The following is a 25,596-nucleotide window of genomic DNA, read 5'->3' on the forward strand; positions in this document are numbered from 1 at the left end:
TCTTAATGGTTTTCTCTCCGACACACTAACAAAGAGTGAGTGGAATTCTGCTCAGATAGAAAAGGAAGCATTGTCAGTGATATTTGGGATAACAACATTTCACCTGTTCATTAGGTAGACGATTCACATTAGTTAGCAATCAGAAACTCTTTTTATCCATTCCTGGACTCAAGTTCGTGATTCCTACACTATGGCAGCCTCAAGAATGAGTTCATCAGTGGACCATCCTCGAGTGCTAATGTGATTATGATACCGAATACCAAGCATTCAAACAGAATGCCGTAGAAGATGCATTATCAAGATTGCCTTACCAATATCTTAATACAAACATAGAGAGTGCAATACTCCTGATAGGCAGCAGAGGATGGTCCCCCCACAACATGGAAATGCAAAATTGACAATAAACTTGACTTTAGACTTTATTACACCAGTGATACCAATTTTTGATCTTATTTCCCTTGTAACTCATGGCAAATTTTAGTTTCATAAAAACAAAATTAATTAATAAATTCTGCTTAATTTCTGAGTTTTCCTTCTGGTTTATGATAAATTTTATATGTTTGGATGCACAAGTCCAGCCCAAACTCACAGAGATGCATCAGACAATTTGACTAGCTTGGATCAGCGTGAGACATTCACTAATAAGGAACATCCTCCTGGGGGTAGTGTTACAGAGATTGCTGCCTGCAATTGGCCCCAAGTCAGACCACCACATTCCAGTTATTGGTCAGCCAAGCTATCAATACGCATAATGCACTGTCTCCTGATGCTACTTGGAAACTGAGTTGACTTTTCAATACCAGCTTGAATGATGCTTGAACATCAGTTAAATGACCTTTTCTCCAATGCCCAATATTTTAGTCATTAGTGAACAGACATCTTAGGAAAATATTTTAAACACAACCAGACATTGCTCCTTTGATCTTTCACCTCCTGGATTACCCTCAACGATGTTCTGGAAATCGGTCTCTAACTCCTGGAAACTCTAGGGCAATCCTAGAAGGATATGTTTCAAAATGTTTGCCAGCAGATTCAGTTTAAACAGCCTGTACTATAAAAATTATCCTACAACATCTGTATTAGAAAGGAGTTTATTTGAAATTTCTCTGACACCTTCAATATACTGAGATGAGAACGAATTTTTAATGGAGCGCCCCTTTCCCATGATGTATCTCAGCTGCAAAATAACTTTTTCCTGCCACTGACAATAACTCCTATTGTGGGAAGAATAGGGCTAAGCTGTGCTTAGTAGATCCCTGCTAAAAATAGAATCATTACAAGCAGAACCACTGGTGCTTGGTTAGAAGAACCAGGGACCCTGATTTTTGTTGGAAACACTGGAACAAAAAATTATCGGCTGAATTTCTCCGAGTTCCAACATTCAGGCTTTGTATGTACTGTGGGGCTCTTTCCAGAGAGTGTCAGTTCACAGTGCCAACCAAAAAAATTCAAACTAAACCAACTAAAATGGTATTAAAATATACAGAAAGTCCTGTGCATAAAAAGGGTATTGCTGCATATGTGAAACGGGAAAATGTTGCTAAATCAAGGTATTGTGGCTCTAATACAACACACAAATGTGGAACCAAAAACATTAGAGGCCACAAGATGCTAACTGCATTCCAACCCTTGATTAGTGTTGCACCAGAAACAAAAGTAAAATAAGGTCGCAATATTTGTGCTTTGCATATGTGTTTGCATTGTGACCACAAATGTGCAAATGTGCAAAAGCAAAGGGTTAAACAGAATGTGTGTCATTTGGCATAACCAAACTCATATCCTTCTTTACCAATAAAACTATTGTAAAGGGAAACAGCATTTAAATAACCTTTCTTTATCCGCTGTGCAAAGTTGGAATAGATAAATAATGTACTTCATTTTGAATGCTCTGGAAGGAAAGATTCATTAGAAATCAACCAATCTGATAATATAGTCTATATAATCCGAAATAAAGGGTGATCAACTGGAAATTTTGACTGTTCTCTCTCCATACATGTTGACTGACCTTTTATTTCAGATTTCCAGCATCTGCTTAAGAGGAGGTTTGATGGAGGTATTTAAAGCCAAGAAGCCTTGTGGAACACTTGCATGCAGTCCACATTCAGTTCAGAGCTCCCTAGTGTCTACTATTTCAATGTTCCATCCCACTCTGACCTTTCTGTCTGTGGCCCCCTGTGTCGCTATAATGAGGGCCAACACAAACTTAAGGAACAGCACCTAATATTCCATCCAGGCATATTGCAGCCTTCCAGCCTCAGCATAGAATTTTACAACTTCAGCTTTCTTACTTTCTCGCTTTCTGTAGAGGTGGTCACCTCAGCTATAAGATATTGGCTCTCGCCATTGGCACAGCCTGATCCACAGGGCATGTCCTACAGTCCTGCATTTCACAATGTTTATACTCATTCGTTTGTATTCTCACACTCTAATTTCTCTTATTTCAAACTTATTCTTCATTTTTCTCTCTCACTCACTGCTCCACTTACACACCAATCAGATGACCTCTACAATTTATTACCATGGCAACCCTAGATTCACCTTATCAGAAATATTTCTTTTATCCTATCCATCCCTCACTCCATTCTCTCTGCGAACAGGTTTCCTCGGGGATCCGTACTGGGACTGGCAAAGGATACAGCAGGATATAGATCAGTACTGGGACTGGCAAAGGATACAGCAGGATATAGATCAGTTGCCGATATGGGCAGAGAAATGGCAGATGGAGTTCAACCCGGACAAATGTGAAGTGTTGCACCTTGGGAGATCAAATGTAAAGAGATGGTACATTGTTAATGGCAAAACCCTTAACAGTGTTGATGAGCAAAGGGATCTTGGGGTCCAAGTTCATAGCTCGCTGAAAGTGGTTACACAGGTTAATAGGCCGGTAAATAAGGCATATGGCAGGCTTGCCTTCATTAGTTGAGGCACTAAGTTCAAGAGTCATGAAGTTATGCTGCAGTTTTATAAAACTTTAGTTAGGCCGCATCTAGAGTATTGCATTCAGTTCTGGTCACCCCATTATAGGTGTGGAGGCTTTGGAGAAGGTGCAGAAGAGGTTTACCCAAAATGCTGCCGGATTAGAGGGCATGTGCTATGAGGATAGGTTGGACAAACTTGGGTTGTTCTCTCTGGAGCGGCGGATGCTGAGGAGAGATCTGATAGAGGTTTATAAGATTATGAGAGGCATAGATAGATAAAGCCAGTTTCTTTTCCCCAGGGTTGAAATATTTAATAGCAGAGGGCATGCATCTAAGGTGAGAGGGGGAAAGTTCAAAGGTGATGTGCAGGGCAAGATTTTTACACAAAGAGTAGTGGGTGCCTGGAAAGCGCTGCCTGGGGTGGTGGTGGAGGCAAATATGATAGGGGCGTTCAAGAAGCTCTTAGATAGGCACATGAATATGAGGGAGATGGTAGGATATGGACATTGTGTAGGCAGAAAGGATGAGTTTAGTTGGGCATTTTACAATTAATATATGTAATTGTTTTGGCACAACATTGTGAGTGGAAGGGCCTGTTCCTGTGCTGCATTGTTCTATGTTTAGCATAAAACTAACCTGTTATTTTCTCTTTGCAGTTTTGACGTAGGGTCTTCAATTTGAAGCATTATCTCTGTTTCTATTTCTACAAATGCTATCTGACCTATTGAGTACTTCCAGCATTTTCGATTTTTTTGTTTCAGATTTCTAGCATTCCCAGTTGTTTGATTTCATTAAAGAGATACAAGGAGAACCACTACCAGTGTCAAAAGGGTCAACAACCAAGAGCACAGATTTGAATCAACTGGCAAGAGAACACAAATAATTTTTTTTATCAAGTGGGTGCTTTGGACTCAGGGTGAACGATCTTCTAGTCTCATGATTCAACAGTTTCCGAAAGAGAGTTAGACTTGTGAAGGACTTTTTAGGAACATGAGGAAAGAGTGGAGCAGTGGGACTAATTGGCTGTTTCTCTAATTCGGAAAGGGACCCAGTGTTTGAAGGCAGACCGCACCTCATCTGTTATCAGTGAACCTGTCTACAATTCTAAGTAAAAAAAGCAGACAACAAATAGAGAACTAGTAATCAAATAGTTTTTTTTCAGCAAAGAGGAATTTATTGATAAGAGTTTTAACCACTTTATCCTGCAGAATGGGAATAAATTTGTTTCACTTCGCATCAACTGCACACTATTATAATCAATCACTGGGCCAGGACATAACATACTAACCCTACACAGTTTTTATATCAATATGAAATAAGATTCAACTCAAATTCCAAAAGTTAATGAACCTGTCTCTACAGACTGTTAACAATTTGATACCTACATTCACAAGCAAATTTTGGGGGGGAGAAAAGCAATTAAAAAATCATTAATTCTGAATCTAGTTCTTAAATGGTCAATCATAATTCAATTAAAGTACATTGCATCTTGCTGAGAGGCAATTATTTATGTACATAAAGCTGATATGGCTTTAAGAATAGTATGAAACAGTCCAGTGAGGCCCTTTGTGATTTGCTTTGGTGCACTCCAATTTTCATTATTTTTTTCAGGAGAAGCAGATAGGCGCAAGACCAAATGCTTAACCAAGTAAAGTAATGCCAAGAGTGACGACCCATCTCTATTTGGTCAAACTTCCCTTCAGTACCTCACTAGAACAGGTAACAGCAGGGGACATTGGAGGGACCACTTTTTAAGGTCCCACACAACTGGAAGGAACTGAGAAAATGAGACATTGAAGAATATGGGAAGTAAGGGAAGAGGGGGTTTAGACTGGCTGGGTTATTAAAATGTATAGACACTGGGCAGGATGAAGATCAAACTGAAGAAGACTCTGCTGAGGCAAAGGAGGAAGCAATATGTTGTAGAGGGCACAGAACAGCCTTGGATGGCATTCTCATGATCTGCTCTCAAAGTCTTTAGGATGAGATAAGGTTCAGCTAAGCGAGTAGCATGACCACCCGTCCCTTTGTGGTTAGGTCAGTCTTGACTGATAACATGATATAGCCCTATTCACATGTTGACTTACCGTGAGATAGCATAGCAATGGGAGGCAAGGAGGTCCGGAGGCAGCAGTGGAGAGAGACAAGAGGGCCATGGGCAGTAGAGGCAGCAGCAATGGGGATGAAAGGCACCAAGCACCTCAGCTTAAGCTCACTCCTCTTTGAGTTGAGTGTTCTGCCTGCTTTGGTCCAGTGCTTCAGTTCCTAGTCAGTCAGATGAGGTACCCAGTGCATTTGCTGCCTGACCTGCAGGGATCTGGTCGGTCACCACCAGCTTCAGGAACCTGGCCATGAGTGAGACCAATACCTGCTCCCACTCTACCCCTTAAGTATCATTGCCAGTGGAGATTGAGAGGGAAAAAGAAAGCATTTATTTGGAAACATAATTTACTGCTTAGAAGAACTTACAGCTGGGAGCTAAGTCAATCTCTGACAGCGAGGCCCTTTGCATTGCTGCTCCATAACAATGGATATCAGTGGCCATCATCTTCCATAAAACTGCGGTGTGAACAGAGCCAAAACAGTACCCACTCAAAAAAAATAGCCAGACCATATCCTTAGTTTTATTTTAACTACTTGCATCCCACATTATCATTTTAAGATATTAACAAGTATTAGTATTAGTAACAAGTATTAGTCAGCTTCCAGAAACAGGCCCAAGGCTTCTCATGCACGAAAATTGGACCACATGTTGTGAGTTAACTGTATTAACAATGCCCGTGAGTACTACTGGGTGTTGCATTTTAATGGATCTCCAAATACTATATCTCATGCCCAGCACAAAATACTATTTCTCTAACACTACCAAACCCATATGTCCTCTGAAATAAAACACAATCTTGTGCATCAACTAACCTGGGGAGCAAAGCTGAAAAATTTGAAGGGATTATCCTGGTTTTCTAGGTGCAAAACAGGTACCTGCTCACTTTGGTAGGCAGGGTGCTTGTTGATGAGGACCAGGCTGGAGAGTAATCCAAAGCCTGAATCCCTAACCTAAATGCAATTCATTATTTTTGCAAACATGGGGCCAAGCACCAGTCTGTGGCTCATTGAGCAAAACACGATTGCCTATAACAGTCTGCCTTAGGCCAATGCCATTGTTCAAGACAAAATTGCTGTTTTGGAAAGAGTTCCACAAATACAGGAATAACTACAAAACCTCTTAGGATTAATTGCAGGCAATTTTTTTTTAATCAAGCATAAAATCTGCAGCAAGAAATATGAAATAAATTCCCTCTTTGTTCTACAAATTAGCATGAACATACAAGTAAATGCGCATCTGCTGAATGACTCACAACAACCTAATTGTTCTGGGAACTGCATTCATCTTGTATTTCCATTTATCCACATTGCCATTTTTTCCTATATTATATATCCTTAAACAGCATTGTTGTGGTTGTAAATATACACTGGCTTTTTAGGTTGTTATAATCGCAGAGAGCTTCCTGTATCCTGGAAGAATAACTTCACATGGTTTGAATTTGCAGTTTCTATTACGTGCAATTAGGAACTGCCTGCAATTTATCAACAAAGAACACATGTCACACATAATTCAACTGTATGACTTTACTGCCATATTGTTAGCCGTTAGCAGGGCAGAAAAACCAGAAGCTACAAGATCTTGTAAATAGGTAAATACACTGAAAAAAATATAACAAGCTGTTGTAAGATGGGATGTTTCAACAAATATGTCCAAATATCATGATTTATACATAAGGCCTTTCATTTCAAATGCCACTAGAAACTATCACTTGACAAAATGATCATTTGGTCTTTGGAAGATTATTAAAGCACAGATTCCAAAGGCCCACTCTTTATAATGCCATAGTCTCAAGTAAATTTCCATGTCATCTGACGTTGGGTCATTACAGTTGATAACCATGCAGTCGGAAGCCATTGATACTATTGATCCAAGCTGATTGATTATTGAAAAAAAATAAACTGCTAGATGAACTCAACGAGTCAGGCAGCCTCTATGGAGGCAGAGGGATGGTCGATTCTGTGGGTTGAGGCTCTGCATTAGGACTGCCCATCCATCCGGAATCAGGAGTTATTTTGTGACGCTGTATATTGGATTCCAGGGTGAATTATTAATTTATTTCTTGGCACAATAGGATTAATGTCCTAGAGATGTTCTGAATTCAGCTCGACTAAGCTGGTTACCAGTTACTAATAACCAGAAATCTCCCTTGCTGTGCTGAAATGATAATTATAATTATTGGTTTAACAACTACTTTTAATCTAACTAACATTCTGTGTTAAATAGAAGCAAAAAATTGTGCAGATTTGGTGATCTGTGCAAAATACCCACTATTAGCATTGATGGAAATCACAAAATAAAAAAAAATGATTACAGGGCAGAGGTGACTTTTCCAAAAATAGTTCAGTCTTATAGAAAGAACAGAAGGAATATAAGCAAGTGCAAGTCATGCAGCCCTCCAAGTCTGCTGTGCCATTCAGTAAGATTGTGGCTGATCGAGCACCTCATCCACCTTCTCCATCCTACTCAACATAACCTTGACTATCCTCAACAACTGAGCCCTCACAGCTCTCTGGAATAAAGAATTTCAAAGGTTCATAACCTGAATAAAAAGGCTTATCCTGAGACCACACATTCCAGTTCTAGATTCTCCAGTTCTGAGGATATAACCTCTCAGCATCTACTCTGCCAATCTCTGTCAGTGATGACACTGCTCATTGCACTGTAGCCATAAAGCACACTGGAGTCCAAATGTCATTCCACACATAATTTTGCATAGCCAAGTTTTCTAATTTTTTTAATGGAACATTATGATCATAAAGAAGTACAGATTACACGTGAAACAGACTTAATAGTCTGCTGAAAATAACCACAAATGCATACTCCAACATGACAGAACATTAGAGGTTCTTCTCTCTAGATAAAGGCATGAGGTATACTGTATGTGATCTGTAAAGTACTATGAAGGGAATCAGCATAATAATCTGAACAATATTACAAGTTACAGTCATCACTACTGTTTCAACTTAAAACACCAGTTTTGGTGCTTTAGGAGTGGCTATGGGAGTAGACACAAACCAAACCCCAGCTATCGAATTGTACTACATCACATTTTAAAATCATTAATCTTTATCAGAACACCAATAATGGATAATGGGACAAGGTACAAGCATGCTCTAAAAACATTTCTGGACAGTTTGAAAGATCTTCCTCCCTCATTGCCTATTTTCCAATTACACTTGCAATACAACCAAAAATGATATGATTTAATATTTGATTCTGCTTTGGATTTCATACTTTGGATTTGCAACATATGCTACATTTATGAGTAACTGAAAAAATGCTTATATTTCATGGGAGAAAACTGCAGGCAATCAAATCACCCTGCAGGTAAACAGATATAAGGGGTAATTTTGTGATTATGTGGCCAGCAGGAAACTGAGTTTGAGGAATTGAGGGCTGAAGGACTGTGGTCATAAATGTTGTAACTCTATATCCAACAAATGTTTCCAGCAAGCAGAACACCCCACTGGGAGCTTAGAATTACCAGTTATCCCCAGAGAGCAAATGAAATCTTGAAAATTACTAACATTGTAAATACATTGCATTGCCTACAATGCGACAAAGGATGAATTTCTGATTATTTGGTATAACCTTGCCATTGGATTCAGGTTTGTACTTTGTCAAGGACTGTGTGGTTGCTGTCTAGCTTCTTCCTTCTTCCAATGCCACGAGTCAACGTGGATGAGTTTCAAGCTCTCCACCTTCCACCTATGAAATAATGTACCACTCATGGAACTATCCTGCTAGTGAGACGAGATATGACAGGACAGGTCAGGACATACCCAGGGATTCTCATGAGGCACCTGACATGTTCTCTGCAAGGTATAATTCAGAGAGTACAAATGTCAGGCTTTTTCTTGACAAGTCAATGGAACAGCACTCCTCATTTGGACACCAGTCTCCAGATGTTCAAGAGGAAGTATTTGCTGGTTGACGGAGCTGGGAACAACTTCTCCATGCCCAGATCTTGTATCTAGATCGGCGTTGAGTTTTTGTACAGTTTCATTCTTATTATGTTTTAATGTGGCTGTTTTGATAAAATAGGATGACATTTCCAAGGACTATTAAAAGTCAACCACATTGCTGTTATTCTAGAGTAACTCATCAGCTGGACTGGGTAATGGTGGATGTTCTCCTTCCTTAAAGGACAACTAGATGAGTTTTTATGACAGTCTAGTCAATTAATGAGATTATTTTTCTTAATTTCCTATTACTTAATTAACTTAATTTAAATTCCCCAACTGCCTTGATGGAATTTAATTATGCATTACACATAAATATTGATGAGTCAAATCTATCATTTCCTTTAAAAATTCCATCAGAAATAATTAAAGCAATTTATCAATGAAAATTGTTATTTCCTATTCCTTTTTCAAATGTGTTTATGTTGCACCTTCTTTTATCCAAAGACGGACGTTGAAAGATTATTTTTCTCAATCTGTTTCTTTTTCCAAAATAGAAACCTATGGTGCTCTCTCTAAATTGTCAAAGAAATGTAATATACTGCTAAATACATAAAAGGTTTGTTGACAGACTGTGTGGGAGATGGGGGTGTGAATTTCTGCCTGAAGTTCTCACTGCCAAGTTTCAAAACATTAAAAGGAATACCGTTTGCTCCCAAGGCTTTGTTTCTCAATAGAAACGTTTTTTTTTCCCTACTTCTTCTTGGTATGGGTTTGCCAGTGTCAATAATGTCAAGGACAGAGGTGTGATTGAGGAGTCCTTCAAAATGTTCCTTCCAGTGGGTGCTGACTGTCCATAAGCTCATCAGTACTTTTAAGTCCCTGTGGGATGAGCCTTGGGTGTTTAGGCCATAGATGGCTTTGAATGCACTGAAGATCCAATAGATGTCATGATTATTGCCAAGCTGCTGAGTTCCAGTGCTCTTTCTGCTCATCATCTGTCCTTTAGATCATGGGCTTTTTGTTCAGTCTTGGCCTACAGGTGCCTGTAGAGCTGTTCCTTTTCACTTGCGATGTGGGGGGAGTTTTCAGTCCAAGAATGGCCTGTGTTTGTTCTTGATCAGCTCTTGGTCATTCTCATCAAATCAGTCAGAATCAGAATTATTATCACTGTCTTATGGCATGAAATTTGTTGTTTTGCTGCAGCAGTACAGTGCAAAGACATAAAATTACTATAAATTACAAAATAAATAAATAGTGCAAAAAAAAGGAATAATGAGGTAGTGTTCATGGACTGTTCAGAAATCCGATGGTGGAAGGGAGGAAGCTGTTTCTGAGTCATTGAGTGTGGGTCTTCAGGCTCCTGTACCTCCTCCCTGATGGTAGTCATGAGAAGAGGGTATGTCCTAGATGGTAAGGGTCCTTAGTGATGGATGCCACTTTCTTGAGGCACTACCTCTTGAAGATGTCCTCGATGGTGGGGAGGGTTGTGCCCGTGATGGAGCTGGCTGAGTCTACAACCCTCTGCAACTTCTTACGATCCTATGCATTGGAGCATCCATACCAGGCTGTGATGCAACCAGTCAGAATGCTCCCCACCATGCATCTATAAGAAATTTGCAAGACTCTTTGGCGACAGTCCTAATCTCCTCAAACTCCTAATGAAGTAGAGCCGCTGGCATGCCTTCTTCATGATTGTATCAATGTGTTGGGCCCAGGATAGATCCTCTGAGATGTTGATGCCCAGAAACTTGAAGCTGCTCACCCTTTCCACCGCTGACCCCTCAATGAAGACTGGTGTGTGTTCTCCCGACTTCCCCTTCCTGAAGTCCAAGATTCCTTGGTCTTGCTGATGTTGAGTGCAAGGTTATTGTTGCGACACCACTTAACCAGCCAATCTATCTCACTCCTGTATGCCTCCTCATCACCATCTGAGATTTTTACCAACAATGGTGTTTTTTGGTAGAGAGGCCAAAAATCTCCTCACGGGTGCTGATTATGTTTGATTTCAGGGCAGTGCTGATGCTCTGAGCACTCTGTGCCACCTCTTGGCTGGGTGCTGTCTGAGAAGAACTTTCTTTTCGGGGATCATGAGGCCTTCAGTATTGATTGTCTAATGCGTAGATGATGGTAGCGTGCTGGCTGTTCATTACAGTGGGCTGGAGGGTCATCAGCATTCATTTATCCCACTCAGGGAGTCACTGACATGTCAAACCAAGAAGCCAAGGCTCACCCGATTAAAACAGTGTTCCTCGTCAGGTTTGTCTTTCCAAAAGGTGTACCACTGCCTTGTCCTTTGACCTGGGCATTGCCGGGCCAACTGTGGAGTGAACTTCAGTCAGGGATGGCAAATAGGTACAGCTTGGAGAGGACTTTGAGTAGGTGCAGGGGTGAGGTGGGGTCAGAGAAGGAACAGTGCTAAGACCGGAGGAGAGGCGGGAGGGTACCCCTGCAGAGAAAGATAAAGGGGGTGAAGCAGCAACAGAGAGGGAGAGGACCATAAGGATTGGAGGGAGGTGATCTGATGGAGGGTGGGAATAGGGTAAGGGGGTGAGAGGAACATGGTAGGAGAAGAGATCCAGGTTGGAAAGGAGGAGTTTAAGGTTGGTGAGTGAGCAGGGAAATTAGGGCATCTGTGCGTGCACGTGTGTGTCTGTGTCTGTGTGTGCTTATGTGCATGTGTATGCAAGTTTGAGAGTCTGTGTGTGTGTACCTGGCTGTTCATCAGTGTCTGTGTATCTGTTGGGATGTGTGCATGTAAGTGTGTATCTGTGTGTGTGTTTGTGTGGTGTGTATCTGCTGACAAGCACCAACACATGCAACACATGTGTGCATGTTAATGACCACATGGCAGAGTCCGGTCTCCATTCACCTTGGACCCTTTTGCCACTGGATCAAAACCTTTGATAAATCCATGTGACAGCTGGTACACAATGGCTTCCACATATTAGAAGCCCAGGACCTACCACACCAAGACCGTTGTGGGCAGCTCCAACAGTGACAGACTTGAATGTCACTGTTATCATTGCCCAAGAACTCAGACAATTACTAATATTAACTATATTAGCTTCTGGAAATCCACAGTTTGATACTTCTCTCTCTTCCTTAACAGCTATCCAAGAACGTACTGCTGAAATCAGCTGGTGTTCCTGCTCCTGCCCAGTTATTGATAAGCTGACTCGACACAGGATCATTTCAAACCTGGGACCTTCGGGGCCAAAAGGCTTACCTGCTCCCTGCTAGAAAATGCTGAGCCATCAAATAATGTCTGTACGTGAAGTGAAGAGAAAATAGATTACACATCAATGCAATGTAACATTGTGGGTAACGTCCAACAATTACTTACAGCCAATGTGTGAACACTCACATGTTAAATTTAAAAGAACAGGATGTAATATCTGCAGCAGCGGATATCTACCACTGACCAGCAAAGGTCATCAATAATCAAGGCCATCCACTGAATCACAAAAGGTGCAGTTTCAACTAATCTCATTAAATAACAGCACCAGATCTTTTGAATTAATAATGCACGTCTACCTGGTAACACACAAGGAGACATATGTATACATTCACACAATGAGCCCGAATTGTTTGTGCTTTTTTAATTACCAGCTATTGAAATGATTAAATATTTGCTTCGGGAAACACAGTCATCACACCATCAATTAGAGCACCTGAGGAAAAGAGCTGCAGATGTACTGTCACCATGGCAAAGTCTTGAAGACACGATACCAAGCTTGTTTGCTGACAAACACAATGGAGCAATTAATAACAATAATGCTCCACTGCCATATGTCAAGAAGGAAATGATGTTTCTTTTGCAAATGAAAATGAAGGTGAAAAGGAAAGATATACTTCAATGAACCTTCCGCTACATCAGGCTCATATCTAAACTCAAAAGGATATATAATGGATCAACAATGGGTGGCACAGCGGTGAGGCTGGTAGAGCCACTGCCTCACAGCTCCAGGGACCCGGATTCAATCCTAACCTCTGGTGCTGTCTGTGATGAGTCTGCACATTCTCGCTGTGACTGCGTGGGTTGTAGGTTTCCCCTGGATGCTCCAGTTTCCTCCCATATCCTATCGACATCCAGTTTAGTAGGTTAGTTGGTACTGGTTTATTATTGTCACTTGTAGTACAAAGTGGTCACTGTAAATTGACCCTAGTGTGTGGATAAGTGGTACGAATGCGAGAACGATAGAGTCATAGACTCATACAGCACAGAAACAAGCCCTTTGGTCTAAATAGTCAATGCCGACCAAGATGCCAATCTATGCCAGTCCCATTTGCCCACATTTGGCCCATATCGCTCCAAACCTTTGTTATCTTTTAAATGTTGTTAATGTAACTGCCTCAACCACTTCCTCTGGCAGCTCATTCCACATACAGACCACCCTCTGGGTGAACAATTTGCCCCTCAGTTTCCTATTAAATCTCTCCCCTCTCACCTTAAACCTGTGCAGTGTAGGTTACATGGAAAATTAATTGAGAAATGTAATTACTCTGTGAGCTGCCATAGACTTGATGGATTGAATGGCCTCCTATGTTGTAAGGCAACATGGAAATATAAACAAGCACAGCAAACTCTTTGGTTCAATTCCCAGGACTGTGCAGAATTAACTGACTGAGTAACTTGGGACCTTTCGTTGCTTTTCGTTCCCTCGTTAGCCAGACTAAAATTGGCCAGGTCATGAGACCCATTTTTCTGTGAAGCAATCCATGATAGAAGTGTGCTTGGATATGAGGTCATGAGGAGAACAAAAGTCAGCAATGATTCACAGCACAAGTACAGCCTGCTGAGCGCTCACTTGGGCAATCAGCGTCCACGTAACCCAGAGTTCTGTCTATTTAAGCTCATAAAAGAATAAGGTCACATCTCCTGACTTTTCTATTCTATACCTTCATGTCACATCTTACTCCTAGCTGTAAAAGTTATTTTGCTTGTGCTTCAGTTAATTGGTTTCTAAAAACTGAGCAATAACAGCCTTCTGGATCACTGCCCAGAGCAATATCTAAGCCATTGTCACCAGGTCAGTTTGAAATGAATTCCTACTTGAATAAAATCAGCTGCTAGTAGTTTACAAGTGAGCCAAAACAATCTCAATTCTGGCACTGAGTAAGCACATGTGGGCTTCCTTGGTATACCGTACAGAACTCTATGTGAGATTAAAGCACCACCATAAACTAGAGTCCACACGTATCCCAGGAGATGTCAAATGAAAAGAAAGGTCACACTGTTCTAACATAAACAACACCAGTGTAGACACCTGTGATGATAATCAAGCTCAACACAGGCAGCAAAATTTTCTTTAAGTCACCTTTTATAACCTTGTCCTCAAATGAAGACATTGCACCATTAACTGGTGTCTTTAAATTTATCTTTTGCCTTTCTGAAATCCCTATTTTAGCTCTCCACCACCCCCCCCCCCCCCATAACAAGGTCAGCAGAAAAATAATAAAAAACTGCAGATGCTGAAAATCTGAAGTTAAAACAGAAAATACTAGAAAACCTCAGCATACCAGCCAGCATCTGTGGAAAGAAAAACAGTTATCATCTGACGAAGGGTCTCAAACCCGAAACGTTAACTGTTTCCCTTTTCACAGATACTGCTTGATGTGCTGAGTTTTTCCGGCATTTCCTGTTTTTATGGAAGAGAAATGGCAGATTAGTATCAACTGCTTCGGACTTGACCTGATCTAACAGAAGGCATTAACCTTTTGTGGTCCATTAAGGATTTAACCATCATCCACTCCAGGCTCCAGATCTGAGAGGTGATGGTGTTAGTCATGAAATGGTACCTAGTACTTTGAAATTAATTAGATGCCTCAGAAGGTGAGTGACCACCAACATCACTGCTAAACATCTCACCATTAATCCTTAGAATAGTATCCAGCAGTTTCATCCATTTTTAATCAATATTTATAAGAAGAACTAGATGACTTTTTTAAAAACCAATAATATATAAATGTCACAGGAGTGAAAATTTATCTACAAACTGCATTCTTTAAAGAAGAGAACAAGCTCTAGAATTTGTTTAATTTCCTTTTGCCAGTAGAAAAAGATAACAGATTACTAAAGAGTTAACATGAAACGCTGTCACATAATGCAGCTAGAATTTTCTTCAGCCGAAAATGACAAGATTATTAAATTGCCATCTGTTTTACATCTGCTACCAAGAAAAGGTTAAATTCATAAGTACTGGTAATGTCGTACTAAATTAAGATGGTTAACCTCAGGGTGGTGTAATAATGCAGCTTCTTGTTAAATCCCTCTTAAAAGAGGCGCCCATTTTTGTTACGTGTGTCAAGGTTTACGCCCAAATATTTCAACATGCACCAGGAAACCTAAAATATACCAGTTTTTCTTGGCTTGCATGCAGTTTCCAACAAGCCACACTACAGTGCCTTCTTTAAGCTGTGTAGCTACAAATGGAAACTTGGAAGCCGGGGCAATTTTTATTGCAGTCTAGATACCGTATTTAAAACAAAGTTTAAATTCTATTGACAGACACCACAACAAAAGAAGTTTCAAATCTCTGTTCTGGAACAGCAAAGAAAATGAAGAGTTTTATAAAATCATAGAATCATAGAAATTTCCAGTGCAGAATGAGGCTATTCAGCCCAGAAAATCCCATGCTGGACAAAACAAACAAACATTGGCGATGAGAGGAGCAAAGATTTCTTCAGTACTATGTTTTTAAATATTTAATCTGATGCCCTTTCAACAGTTTAAGTTCATATATTTGCCCTTTTGATTGAAATGCATATATCTTTGGTGTGCCATTTTACTGAACTTGATGCCTTTAACTGTGCCATTTATTTTACTTATTCATTTTTCAGGATCTGGGTATCTCTGGTAAAGCCAGTATTTATTGTCCATTCCTAACTGCCCTTAAGAATATGATGGTGAGCAATTGCAGAGGTGGTTCCAGGATTTAGATTTACAGGCAATGAGTGAATGGCAACACGTTTCCAAATCATGGGGTTCTCCTTGGAAGAATACATCCAGGTGAGGTGATGTTCTCACATCCCTGAAGCTTATCCTTCCTGGTGATAGAGGTCAGGGGTTAGAGATGTGCTCTCAGAGTAACCAGGGCAAGTACCTGCAGTGCATTTTGCTGCCACTGAGTGCTGATATTGAAGGGATTGAATGTTTATGGTGGCTGCTCTGACCTGGACGGTGTTGAGCTTCTTGAGTGTTTCTGGACTGCATTCATCCAGGCAAATACACAGTATTTCATCTCACTGCAGACTTGTGCCTTGTGGATGATGGAAAGGCCTTAGGTTGTCAGGATACAAGTCAATTGTCAGAGAAGACACAGCCTCTGACCTGCTCTTGTAGGCACTTTTGACATGGCTGGTCTAGTCAAACTTCTCGTCAATGGTGACCACTTGGATGTTGATGGTGGGAACTCAGTGATGTAACACCATCCAATGTCAAGTATTAATGGTTAAACTCACTCTTTTTGGAGATGGTCATTTTCTGTCACTTTAGTGGTCCAAATGTTACTTACCACTTATCAGCCCACGCCTGAATATTGCCTGGGATTTCCAGCACGGAGTCACAGACTGGTTCATTAGCTGAGGAGCTGCAAATGCAGTTGGACATCATGCAGTCATCTGTGGACATCCCCATTTCTGACCTCATGATGGACGGAAGGTCACTGATGAATCAGGAGAAGACGGCTGGGCTTAGGTAACTGCCGTGAGGAACTCCTGTAGTGATGCCTCAGGTCTGGGAGAGCTCCTACAACCACGAACAGCTGCCTCTGTGTGAGGTATGACTCCAGCCACTGGAGTGTGTTCCCCTTGACACCCATTGAGTTTTGTTTTACCAGAGCTCCTTGATCACAGAGAGCATCAAATGGTACTTCTATGTTAAGGGCAGTCTCACCTCATGTCTGGAATTAAATTTTTTGTCCATGTTTGGATGAAAGGCTATGATGATGCCTGGAGCCAAATGGTCTTGGCAAAACCCAAATTGGGCATTGAACAGGTTACTGGTGAGAAAGTGTTACTTGGCGGCACTGTCAATGACACCTTGCATTACTTGGTTGATTAGAGAAGACTGATTAGCCTAATCGGATTTGAAATAAAACAGAAAGTGCTGGTATTACTCAGCAGGTAAGGTAGCATCTATGGAGACAGAAACGGTCAAACAGTTCAGGTCAATGACATTTCATCAGAACTGGAAAAGTGAGAAAATAAGCACGCTTTAAGTTGGAGGGTGTCTGGGGTGAGCAGAACAAAAGGAATGTCTGTGATGGGGTAGAGACCAAGACAATTCATGTTTTCCATGCTGTTTGGTAAAGAACCGAATGTAGGTACATAGACATAGAGGGAAAAGAACTGAAGAATATGCTGGAACTGTGAGATGCAGAATAGAGTAGTTGCTGGAAATTTGAAACAAAAGAGACTACTAGAATGGCCAGCAGATCAGGCAGCATCAGTGGACAGTGAAAAACTGTTAATGTTGTGGCTGGACGATCTTACATCAGAACTAGCCATTTCTGACACGAAGAGGTTATCTGAAATTGTTGTATTCAACAGAGGCCTGAAGGCTGCAATGTGCATCGAGGGAAGATGAGGTTCTGTTCCCTGACCTTACGTTAGAATTTGTTACAACAGTGTTAGGATTGAATTTGTCCTGCTGTGTGAAAACACAACATCCCTGGCAATTTTCCACATTGTCGGGTAGATGTCAGTATTGTAACTATACTGGAATACCTGGCAAGAGGAAAGGCTAGTTGTGGAGCACAGGTCTTCAATACCACAGCCAGGATGTAGTTTGGTCCCATAATATTTGCTATTACCAGTGTTATTAGCTGTTTCTTGACATCATAGAGTCATACAGCATGGAAACAGGCCCTTTGGCCCAACTCATTCATGCCGACTGTGTTGCCCAGTGAGCTAGTCCCCTCTGCCTGCATTTGGCCCCCAGCCCTCTAAACCTCTTCTATCTGTGTACTTATCTAAATGGCTTTTAAATTCTCCTAGTGTGCCCATCTCAATTGAATTGGCTGAAGACTGGTTTTGATGATGATAGGTGATAATTTTTTTTTCAGTTTTTCATCTAGAGTCATTTCTCTTGAATCCTCTCATCTGCTAACTGTGAAAAAAAATCTAGTTCTAATGTACCCATTCTCACCTAGAGCAGAGATACAAATTTTCTTCTGCTTTTATTGCCATATTCAACACTTTTACAGATGTCTCATTGATTTCATTTTCCTCCCACTTATATTCCTTTGCCTTTTTTGTTAGTTTCTATTTTTTGAAGAAAGAAATTGGCATTTATACAGTGATTTTCCCAACCTCAGGAAGCCCCAGAGTACTTTCAAAATGTTTCCTAAGTAATGGAGCACTTAGAGTCATAGATTCCATGAAGTGTGATCAGTTGTGGTAATGCAGAAACCAATTTATGTTCAGCAGGATCCCAGAAGGAACAACCTGATAATGACCAGATCATCGGGTTGAATGGTGATTATTGAAGGATAGATATTGGGCAGGACACCTGGGGCAACTCCCTTGCTCTTTTTCAAAATAGTGCAATGAAATACCTTAGACCCCACTGAGAAAGCAGATGTGATTCCATCTGACATTAACAGTAACTGTACTGTAACCAGAACATTGGCACACCCATAATTGATTGCCAAAAATTACAGAGCAAGAAAATAACACATCAACAAAAATGCATTGGGTCAGCACAAAGGATGGCAAATTTCCTCCCATGAATCCAATATCCTCAGTAGAATTCAGCATCTTTAAATCAGTGGGGCCTTTCTTTATCATTTTTTTCTCCAAAAACCATCATGATACAAGGATAGAAAAAAGATGCATGTATACTTCTGCTTACTGTACACATCCAATCAAATGTTTAATGGATTATTCCCTCAGATGCAGACACACTGCCGCCCATGCTCTCTGATCAATAAAGAAGATTTAAGCTCTGCTAACTGTAGTGTGTTTGTAAAATTAAGTTCAATGTCTTGAATACAAACCACAGATTTATTTATTAAGATCGACATTGGCCCCACTGTCCTGAACTAGAGGGCACTTAAAGATATAAGAATTCAAATTTCAGACATCCTAACTGGGTGGATTCAGTTAGCTTAAGAGAAAGACTGTGTCATTTTATTGACATTAAAAATGAAAGGTACTGATACTGTATCTTGAATGCAATTTTTCATCAGCCTGTCAACCTATGCAATATTTTGGGAAATTTGAAGTGAGTATTCATATATTTAGTACTTGCAGTATTGATATTGTTCATTTTAATGAATGGGAATTCTTCAATCTATTTCAGAAATGCTTAAAATTCTTAGTGTCGTGAATAAGAAATCTGAAGTTGGGAGTGATTATCTTCATTTTAGCTGCTCACATATTGTTAAATGCAAGCAGTGGATTTAATGCCCTACTGAGAAATAAACAGAGCCTACTGCCCAAAAAGAAGCTAAATGGTCTATCCTGGTGTTCATACTGCACACAATTTTCTCTCAACTACAGTAAAACTTCACACAGAACACTCCCAATATAAAAGCATGGAAAAGTTCAGGGCATTGGAAAAACATTGAAAAAGTCTCTGACAGCAGAGAGGAAGCAGCAAAATGCATGGATCCAGAGAAGGTCTCACAAGATATGGATAGACCATTCTTTTTTCCCTTCTTTACAATGTCAGGAAGAAGAATTCACCGTCATCTGGTCTTCCCTTTCTGACAGCAAAACCTTTGATGGTCGAGAGGTGGGTTGGAGCATAAAAAGTTAACAGTGTCACTCCAGCGCTGCCTTAAGTTGTTGGCCCTTTCCATAAAATCACTAAGCTTGGCAACACAGGATCACAGAAGCTTTGAAAACAGAGAATCTTGAAGTCAATTTGCTAGAAGCATACTTTGGTTCGAGCTACATTGGACTGAAAATTGGGACTGCTACAGAGGTGGAAAAATGGATTTTGAGGTAGAATAAATAGCTCAGCTTGGGGGTCATGCAATATACTAATTTGTCATGTTTGTTCAGAAACCTCGCATCATTGGAGGTGCCGTCTATTAGATGTCAAGTGCCAAAGTGTCCACTCAAATGGATTCAAACAGGTCCGTGGCACCAGTCAAAATGTTCTTGTGTCCTGGTCAACAATTCCACCACTACCTTTCTGGCCCCACACACCTTCCTCAAACACCATTAAAAATACAGATTATTTGGTTATTCATTCATTTGCTGATTGCGGGATCTTCCCCTGCACATTTTCTCTACAACTTTGCACTACAATAGCCTGAATGTCCCTATGCTTGTCTGCACAATCACTGATCACACTGTGTTTAATGATAACTTGATAAGATGCAACAAAAATACTAATTATGAAGGAAATTAAATCAAAAAACTGTTGTAAATCTGAAACCAAAACATGAAATGTTGGAAACACTCAGCAAATCAGGCAGCATCTGTGGAAAGAGAGAGAGAGAGAGCTAACATCTCAGGTCAAGGACCCTTTGTCAAAACTGGTGAAAAGTTCTTGACCTTAAAACATTAACTCTTTTTCTTTCCACAGATGTTGCAGGACCTGCTGAATGTTTCCAACATTTTCTGCCTTTATACCAAGTCTTATGATTTCCAATGACGACAGCCTCACAGGCCAAGCCCAAACTTGTGCATTGCTAATGATCACAGATGCACATTTTCCAACAGTGGGCATAAACAAGGGGCAACCATGACCAAAATTCCCTTCCCCTGCCACCCCTGGTGTCACAACGACAACTGAAATGTCTATTAGACCCATATCAGCTAAGATCAGCTTTAGCACTATAGTCTGGCCTCCCCAGACTCTATGACTCAGTTCAATGTCCAGACATTGTACTAAATCATTCTAGTGTTTCAGTAAGATGCCTGTTTTCCAGGCAAATTACTTCTCTTAAAACAGATAATTCCAATCATGACGAAGAGCTACAGGACAAATGTGGTAAGTTCTTCTGAAACAAAAATTCAAAAACTGATGAAAAAAGGGTCAAATTTCTTAACCGTTCATCATGCCCTTCTGTGAATGATAGATTTTGCCCTTTGTGAGATGCATTTTATCACAATGTTTATAAACCACACCCAAAAATTTCTCACAGGCAATATTTGTATTAACATAATTCTTTGATAGCACAATGAATTCTGAAATCTCAGCCTGTGAGTATCTGAGATCAGAGCATTTTCTGCAGGCACTGAGTTAATGAATTCATTCATGCTCATTTTTTTCCGGCAAGGAGTGTATATCTTATATCGACCTCAACTGACTACAGTTTAGGAAAAGTGCCAATTCTAATCAACCAGGAGTTGTTTAGTGCCACAGTCCATCTGCAAAACCACTTCTTGTAGAAACAAGTTCCATAGCAGTGCTTGAATTTCTCTCAAAGCAATGATTTTTAAGCACAACTTCACACAAAGGGAAACGGATACTGTAGTAACAGTCACTGCTTTCCATATAGTTGATTGATGATTTGATTGACAGCTATGAATAAAATTCATTAAAATGTTTACTGACCCACAACTGCTTCAATAAGCTTGAGAATATCACACGGGCATAACAAAGCATACAGCAGTGCAAAACACACCAAAACAGATTGTGCCAAATTCTTAATTGCTTCAGTACAAATGTTATACTTTAGACTACAATTCCTTTTTTTAGCAGAAAATCAATTATCTCAAGTCAGTTGTTCTGCAGTGTATTAACCACTTTTGCCGAAATATAAAAATAGAGCAAATTGTGAGTAAAAAAGGCAATAAACAGCAGAGTCAAAAGGTTTTCAGACAGCTGTCTGCTGGCTGTTTCTGGAATAAAGAGTCAGATTCTGGCAGATCCTACCTTAACAAACAACTCTATCAAAGGATCCTTGTGTCCGTCCACTCCATTCAGTGGGGTTGAGTGAGCCATGTTGAAGCAACTTCGAGATCTCTTCAATAGCCTACTGACTCTGACTTTCTGCCCAAGTTTACAGACTTGCTCCTTTTTTTCTCTCTGTCTCAATTCAGACCAGCTGCAGCAAGCTACTCTCCAGTAATAAAGAGATTCTCTCTTGCGTTCCTGACCCTGTTCAGTGTTGTTCAGAATCTGCCTGCCTGTAGTAATTCGACTCTCTCTCTCTCTCCCCCCCTCCTTAGTTCAGATGCTTTCTTTAGCCACGTCCTGAGAAACTGGGTGGTGAAGTCTAGAGCTGTGCAGTTTCCTCTGCTCACTCTACATGGTCATTGTGTGAGCTCAAACTCGCTAAGGAAAAAAAAACCAGCTGGAATATTTAAAGCTGATGATGTCATGCAGTACAGGGAAGGAAAGAAAAAGGGCAGGCCTGTGGAGAGCGTCAAAGCACAAAGCATGAGCAGTTAACAAATCAGATAGAGCTAGACCAAAAAAAATGTACGAGTCTGGTCTGCTTCTAAACTTATCCATTGTAATTCCACTTTAGCTCAGTGATTAGAGGCAAAGAGGTCAGGGAGCAGGGAAAATCCCACATACCTCTAACAAAAAACTGTAATCTCTCACCATTATGTATTTTAAAATTAATTAGCAAGTCAACAGAAAAATATTATTTCCTCTCTACGATAACATTCTTTTTCTGTTCTGCTCTCTGAAGCACCTTTCTAGTATTCTTCTACAGTAATGGCACTCTGTGGTATTGATGGTCAACGCAGACTCTGTGGGCCAAAGGGCCTGTTTCCATGCCGTGTCTATGACCATGTTATAAATGAAATTGTTCTTCTTGTGTATCCCTTCAGAACTTTACACTGGCGTGCTATCATAAATCAGATCCAGCTTTGTGTTATTCAAAAACAATTTTCATTTAAAAAATGGGGTGATTTACATAATTATAAGTATGCAGAATTTATTTCTTTTAAAATAAATTCCAGGATGATTTCATAGATTACCTGATATAGGGATATTCCTTTTCAAATTTACAGGTTCTTAAACAGTAACTTTTCTCAGATTACTGCAAATTCTACAATATTGAAGGCACTGTTACTGAGGCATTGCATCAGTAGCTGGAGGATGGGCAACCACCTTCAGAGGTCTCTGTACCTTTGCCAGTAAACGTCAGCGTCTGCACCCACAGTTATGTTCAGACAACAAAGAGATTGCAAAACTTGAATCTTCATCTACAATATCCCTCCCATCCCCAATCCAGTGGATGGGAGGAATGCTGTAAGCCTCAAGTCTTCAGAATGTCCTCAAGCAAAAATAAATACAAAAACACAAGATCGTTTATAGTAACAAATAATCTGCCCGAGGAACTCAAGTGGGTTCAGCAATATCTGTGAGGGGAAGGAATTGTCAACGCTTCAGGTCGAAACCCTTCATCAGGACAGGCTTCAACCTGAAATCTCTAGAATTCCTCTCTCCCGACAGACGCAGCTCAACCCACTGAGTTCCTCCACCAGATTGTTTGTTGCTCCAGATTCCAGTATCTGCAGTCTTTTGTGTCTCTATTGTTTATAGCAATATTTCTTCCGTCCCACTGTGTCAATATATGACGGACTTTGCTTCTGGGGATGCTAAAGGTGTTACACGGATGCTATAATGTGACATTGCTATTAGAATAAGTTCTGGGCTCCATAGCTGCACTGCAGGGTAAATGTGGTACTACTACCACAGGATAAAACCAACCTCAGGACTGATAGTTACTTCCCTGTGCACCAAAGACCTGCCACAGTTAGATATGGCTTAGAGGAACTTTGGAGGGGCTTCACTTGGCATCTTAAATTTAGTTTAGGTCTTGGGAGTCCTTCATGAAGTCAATTAATTAAACATGGCTTCATTCCTTCACCACTAACACCCAGTCAGAAAAACATTTAGTGACAACTCCCAAAATATTAAAAGCTAAGCATGTTTGTTTGAGTTTTGCAATACTTTTTCAATATAATTTTTCTTATCTGGGTGCCTCTAACTGGTTTACTTACTACATGCATTCTCTACTGCACTAAGTCTCTGTGATCAGTTGTTAAATGGTTCAACAATGTATTTCAGTTCCTTATGCTCCAAGTTCACTCCCTTTTATACTGAAGTCTGGAATTCCAGGCAGTGACGCAACTGGGAAACAGAGTCGTACACATTGTTATAAAATTGTGTTCGTTTCTTCAGCTTTAAGAGTAAAGGCCAGTGGGAACCAGTGCCAGACCTTTGGTGTGCAGGAAAGTAAATACCAACCCTGAGGTGGTTTTTATCCTGTGGTAGCATTACCACAGGCCCACTTACTGCTGCTGTGGAGCCCAGAGCTGTCAGTTATGGCAATGTCGCATTGTAGCATCCATATAACATCTTTGACATCCCTGGAGTTCTTTACAGATGCAGAGTCAGTCATAAATTAACACAGAGAGAATTCTCATTACAATAAGTGATCCAATGTTGTCAAAGAGGCAAGTTTAAAATTGTGTCTTTAAGCTGGAGATAGAGTGGAAAGATGTTCGGGGATAGAATTCAGGTAGCTGTGGGCAAAGCTGCCAGTGTTGGAGGGCAGGAAGTAGGGATGCACAAGAAGTCAGATATGGAAGAATGCAAAGTTCTCTCAGGCAGAGAGCTGGAATGGTCAAATTAACACTTTTGTGGATAGGCACCCAAAATGGACAATGGGCGAATAGAGTGTGACCTGAGTTTTTATGAGGGTGGCAACGTCTGGATAAGCTCAAGATTTTGAAAGGTAGAAGATGTGAAGTCAGCCAGGGGAGCATTGCCAGTCCAGAGATGACTAAAGCATATCATGTGTATTGTATCTTTAAGCATAGACCATGCTGTTTTGTCTGTGTCAACATATGTAAACATATATTGGACAGTAGGATCATGTGGTGTACTTGCTTCTCAATATTGAATATCCATGGAAGTCTCTTCGACAATGTTAAATTCACAGATGTTCAATCTGTTGCAATGGTTTTAAGGGTGCTCTCTTGTAAATAAACCCCTGCCATTTTTGAATATATTTATGTTGTCTCTCAAAACGTTCTGAAGACATTATAAATTATCTTTGAGAATCTTTTCCTCTGAATTTATTGCAAAATGTTGGTGACACTCAGAGAACTTTTTGCTGTCCTTTTGTGCAATGACTCACACGTCAAGGACCTCCAGATGAGAGTTCACAGCGGAATGAGTTACACTGGCATTGATTTACACTGGACTGTCACATGTGACCAGCTTTGCTGTTGAATAAGATAACAACAACATGGCTGCCTCCACTGGCTGTTTCAGAAGTTTTGGTATAAACTTCAGATTAATTCAGTTCATGTATCAAATGAATGGGACATGATTTTTTTTAAGATAAACAATATTCTACAAGTTTGGAGTTGAAGATAATATCATGACTGACCAAAACTATGCAAGATGAGTGTAAGAAAGCAATGTTATTTGCAGAGATCAGGCTATAAACAATGCAACATGCTGACAAATCCACTTGCACCATGCAAGGTGGAGGACATCCTGTTTAAACATAATGTGCAAAAGCTGGAAGATTATTTTAATTTAACGTCGTTAGAAATTGCTGAAAGCTATCTGCTTGGGTCAAGGAGCCAGAGGAAAGGTAAGACAATTGGTGGGTACATTATTTCACCGGAAAACCCAGCTGCATTGCACTTTATGGATTATGTTATTGGTTTGTGCGGAGATTGGTAGATGAGTTCACTTAAAACTGTTCAGTATGCAAATCATGTGGTTTGAACA

General features: G+C 40.3%; 1 protein-coding gene across 1 annotated transcript in view; it reads right to left on the minus strand.

Moving 5' to 3' along the window:
• The window catches only part of LOC127581624 (chloride intracellular channel protein 4), a 109,987-nt gene extending 87,776 nt beyond the window's left edge, over positions 1-22,211 (minus strand). Inside the window, exon 1 of the mRNA XM_052036151.1 lies at positions 21,763-22,211. Within this exon, the coding sequence (XP_051892111.1) occupies positions 21,763-21,831 (69 nt within the window). The 5' untranslated portion in view covers positions 21,832-22,211. The remainder of the gene's footprint in view (positions 1-21,762) is intronic.
• Between the last annotated feature and the right edge of the window lie 3,385 nt (positions 22,212-25,596).

Source organism: Pristis pectinata, chromosome 22 (assembly GCF_009764475.1).
Source record: "Pristis pectinata isolate sPriPec2 chromosome 22, sPriPec2.1.pri, whole genome shotgun sequence".
Lineage (NCBI taxonomy): Eukaryota > Metazoa > Chordata > Chondrichthyes > Rhinopristiformes > Pristidae > Pristis > Pristis pectinata.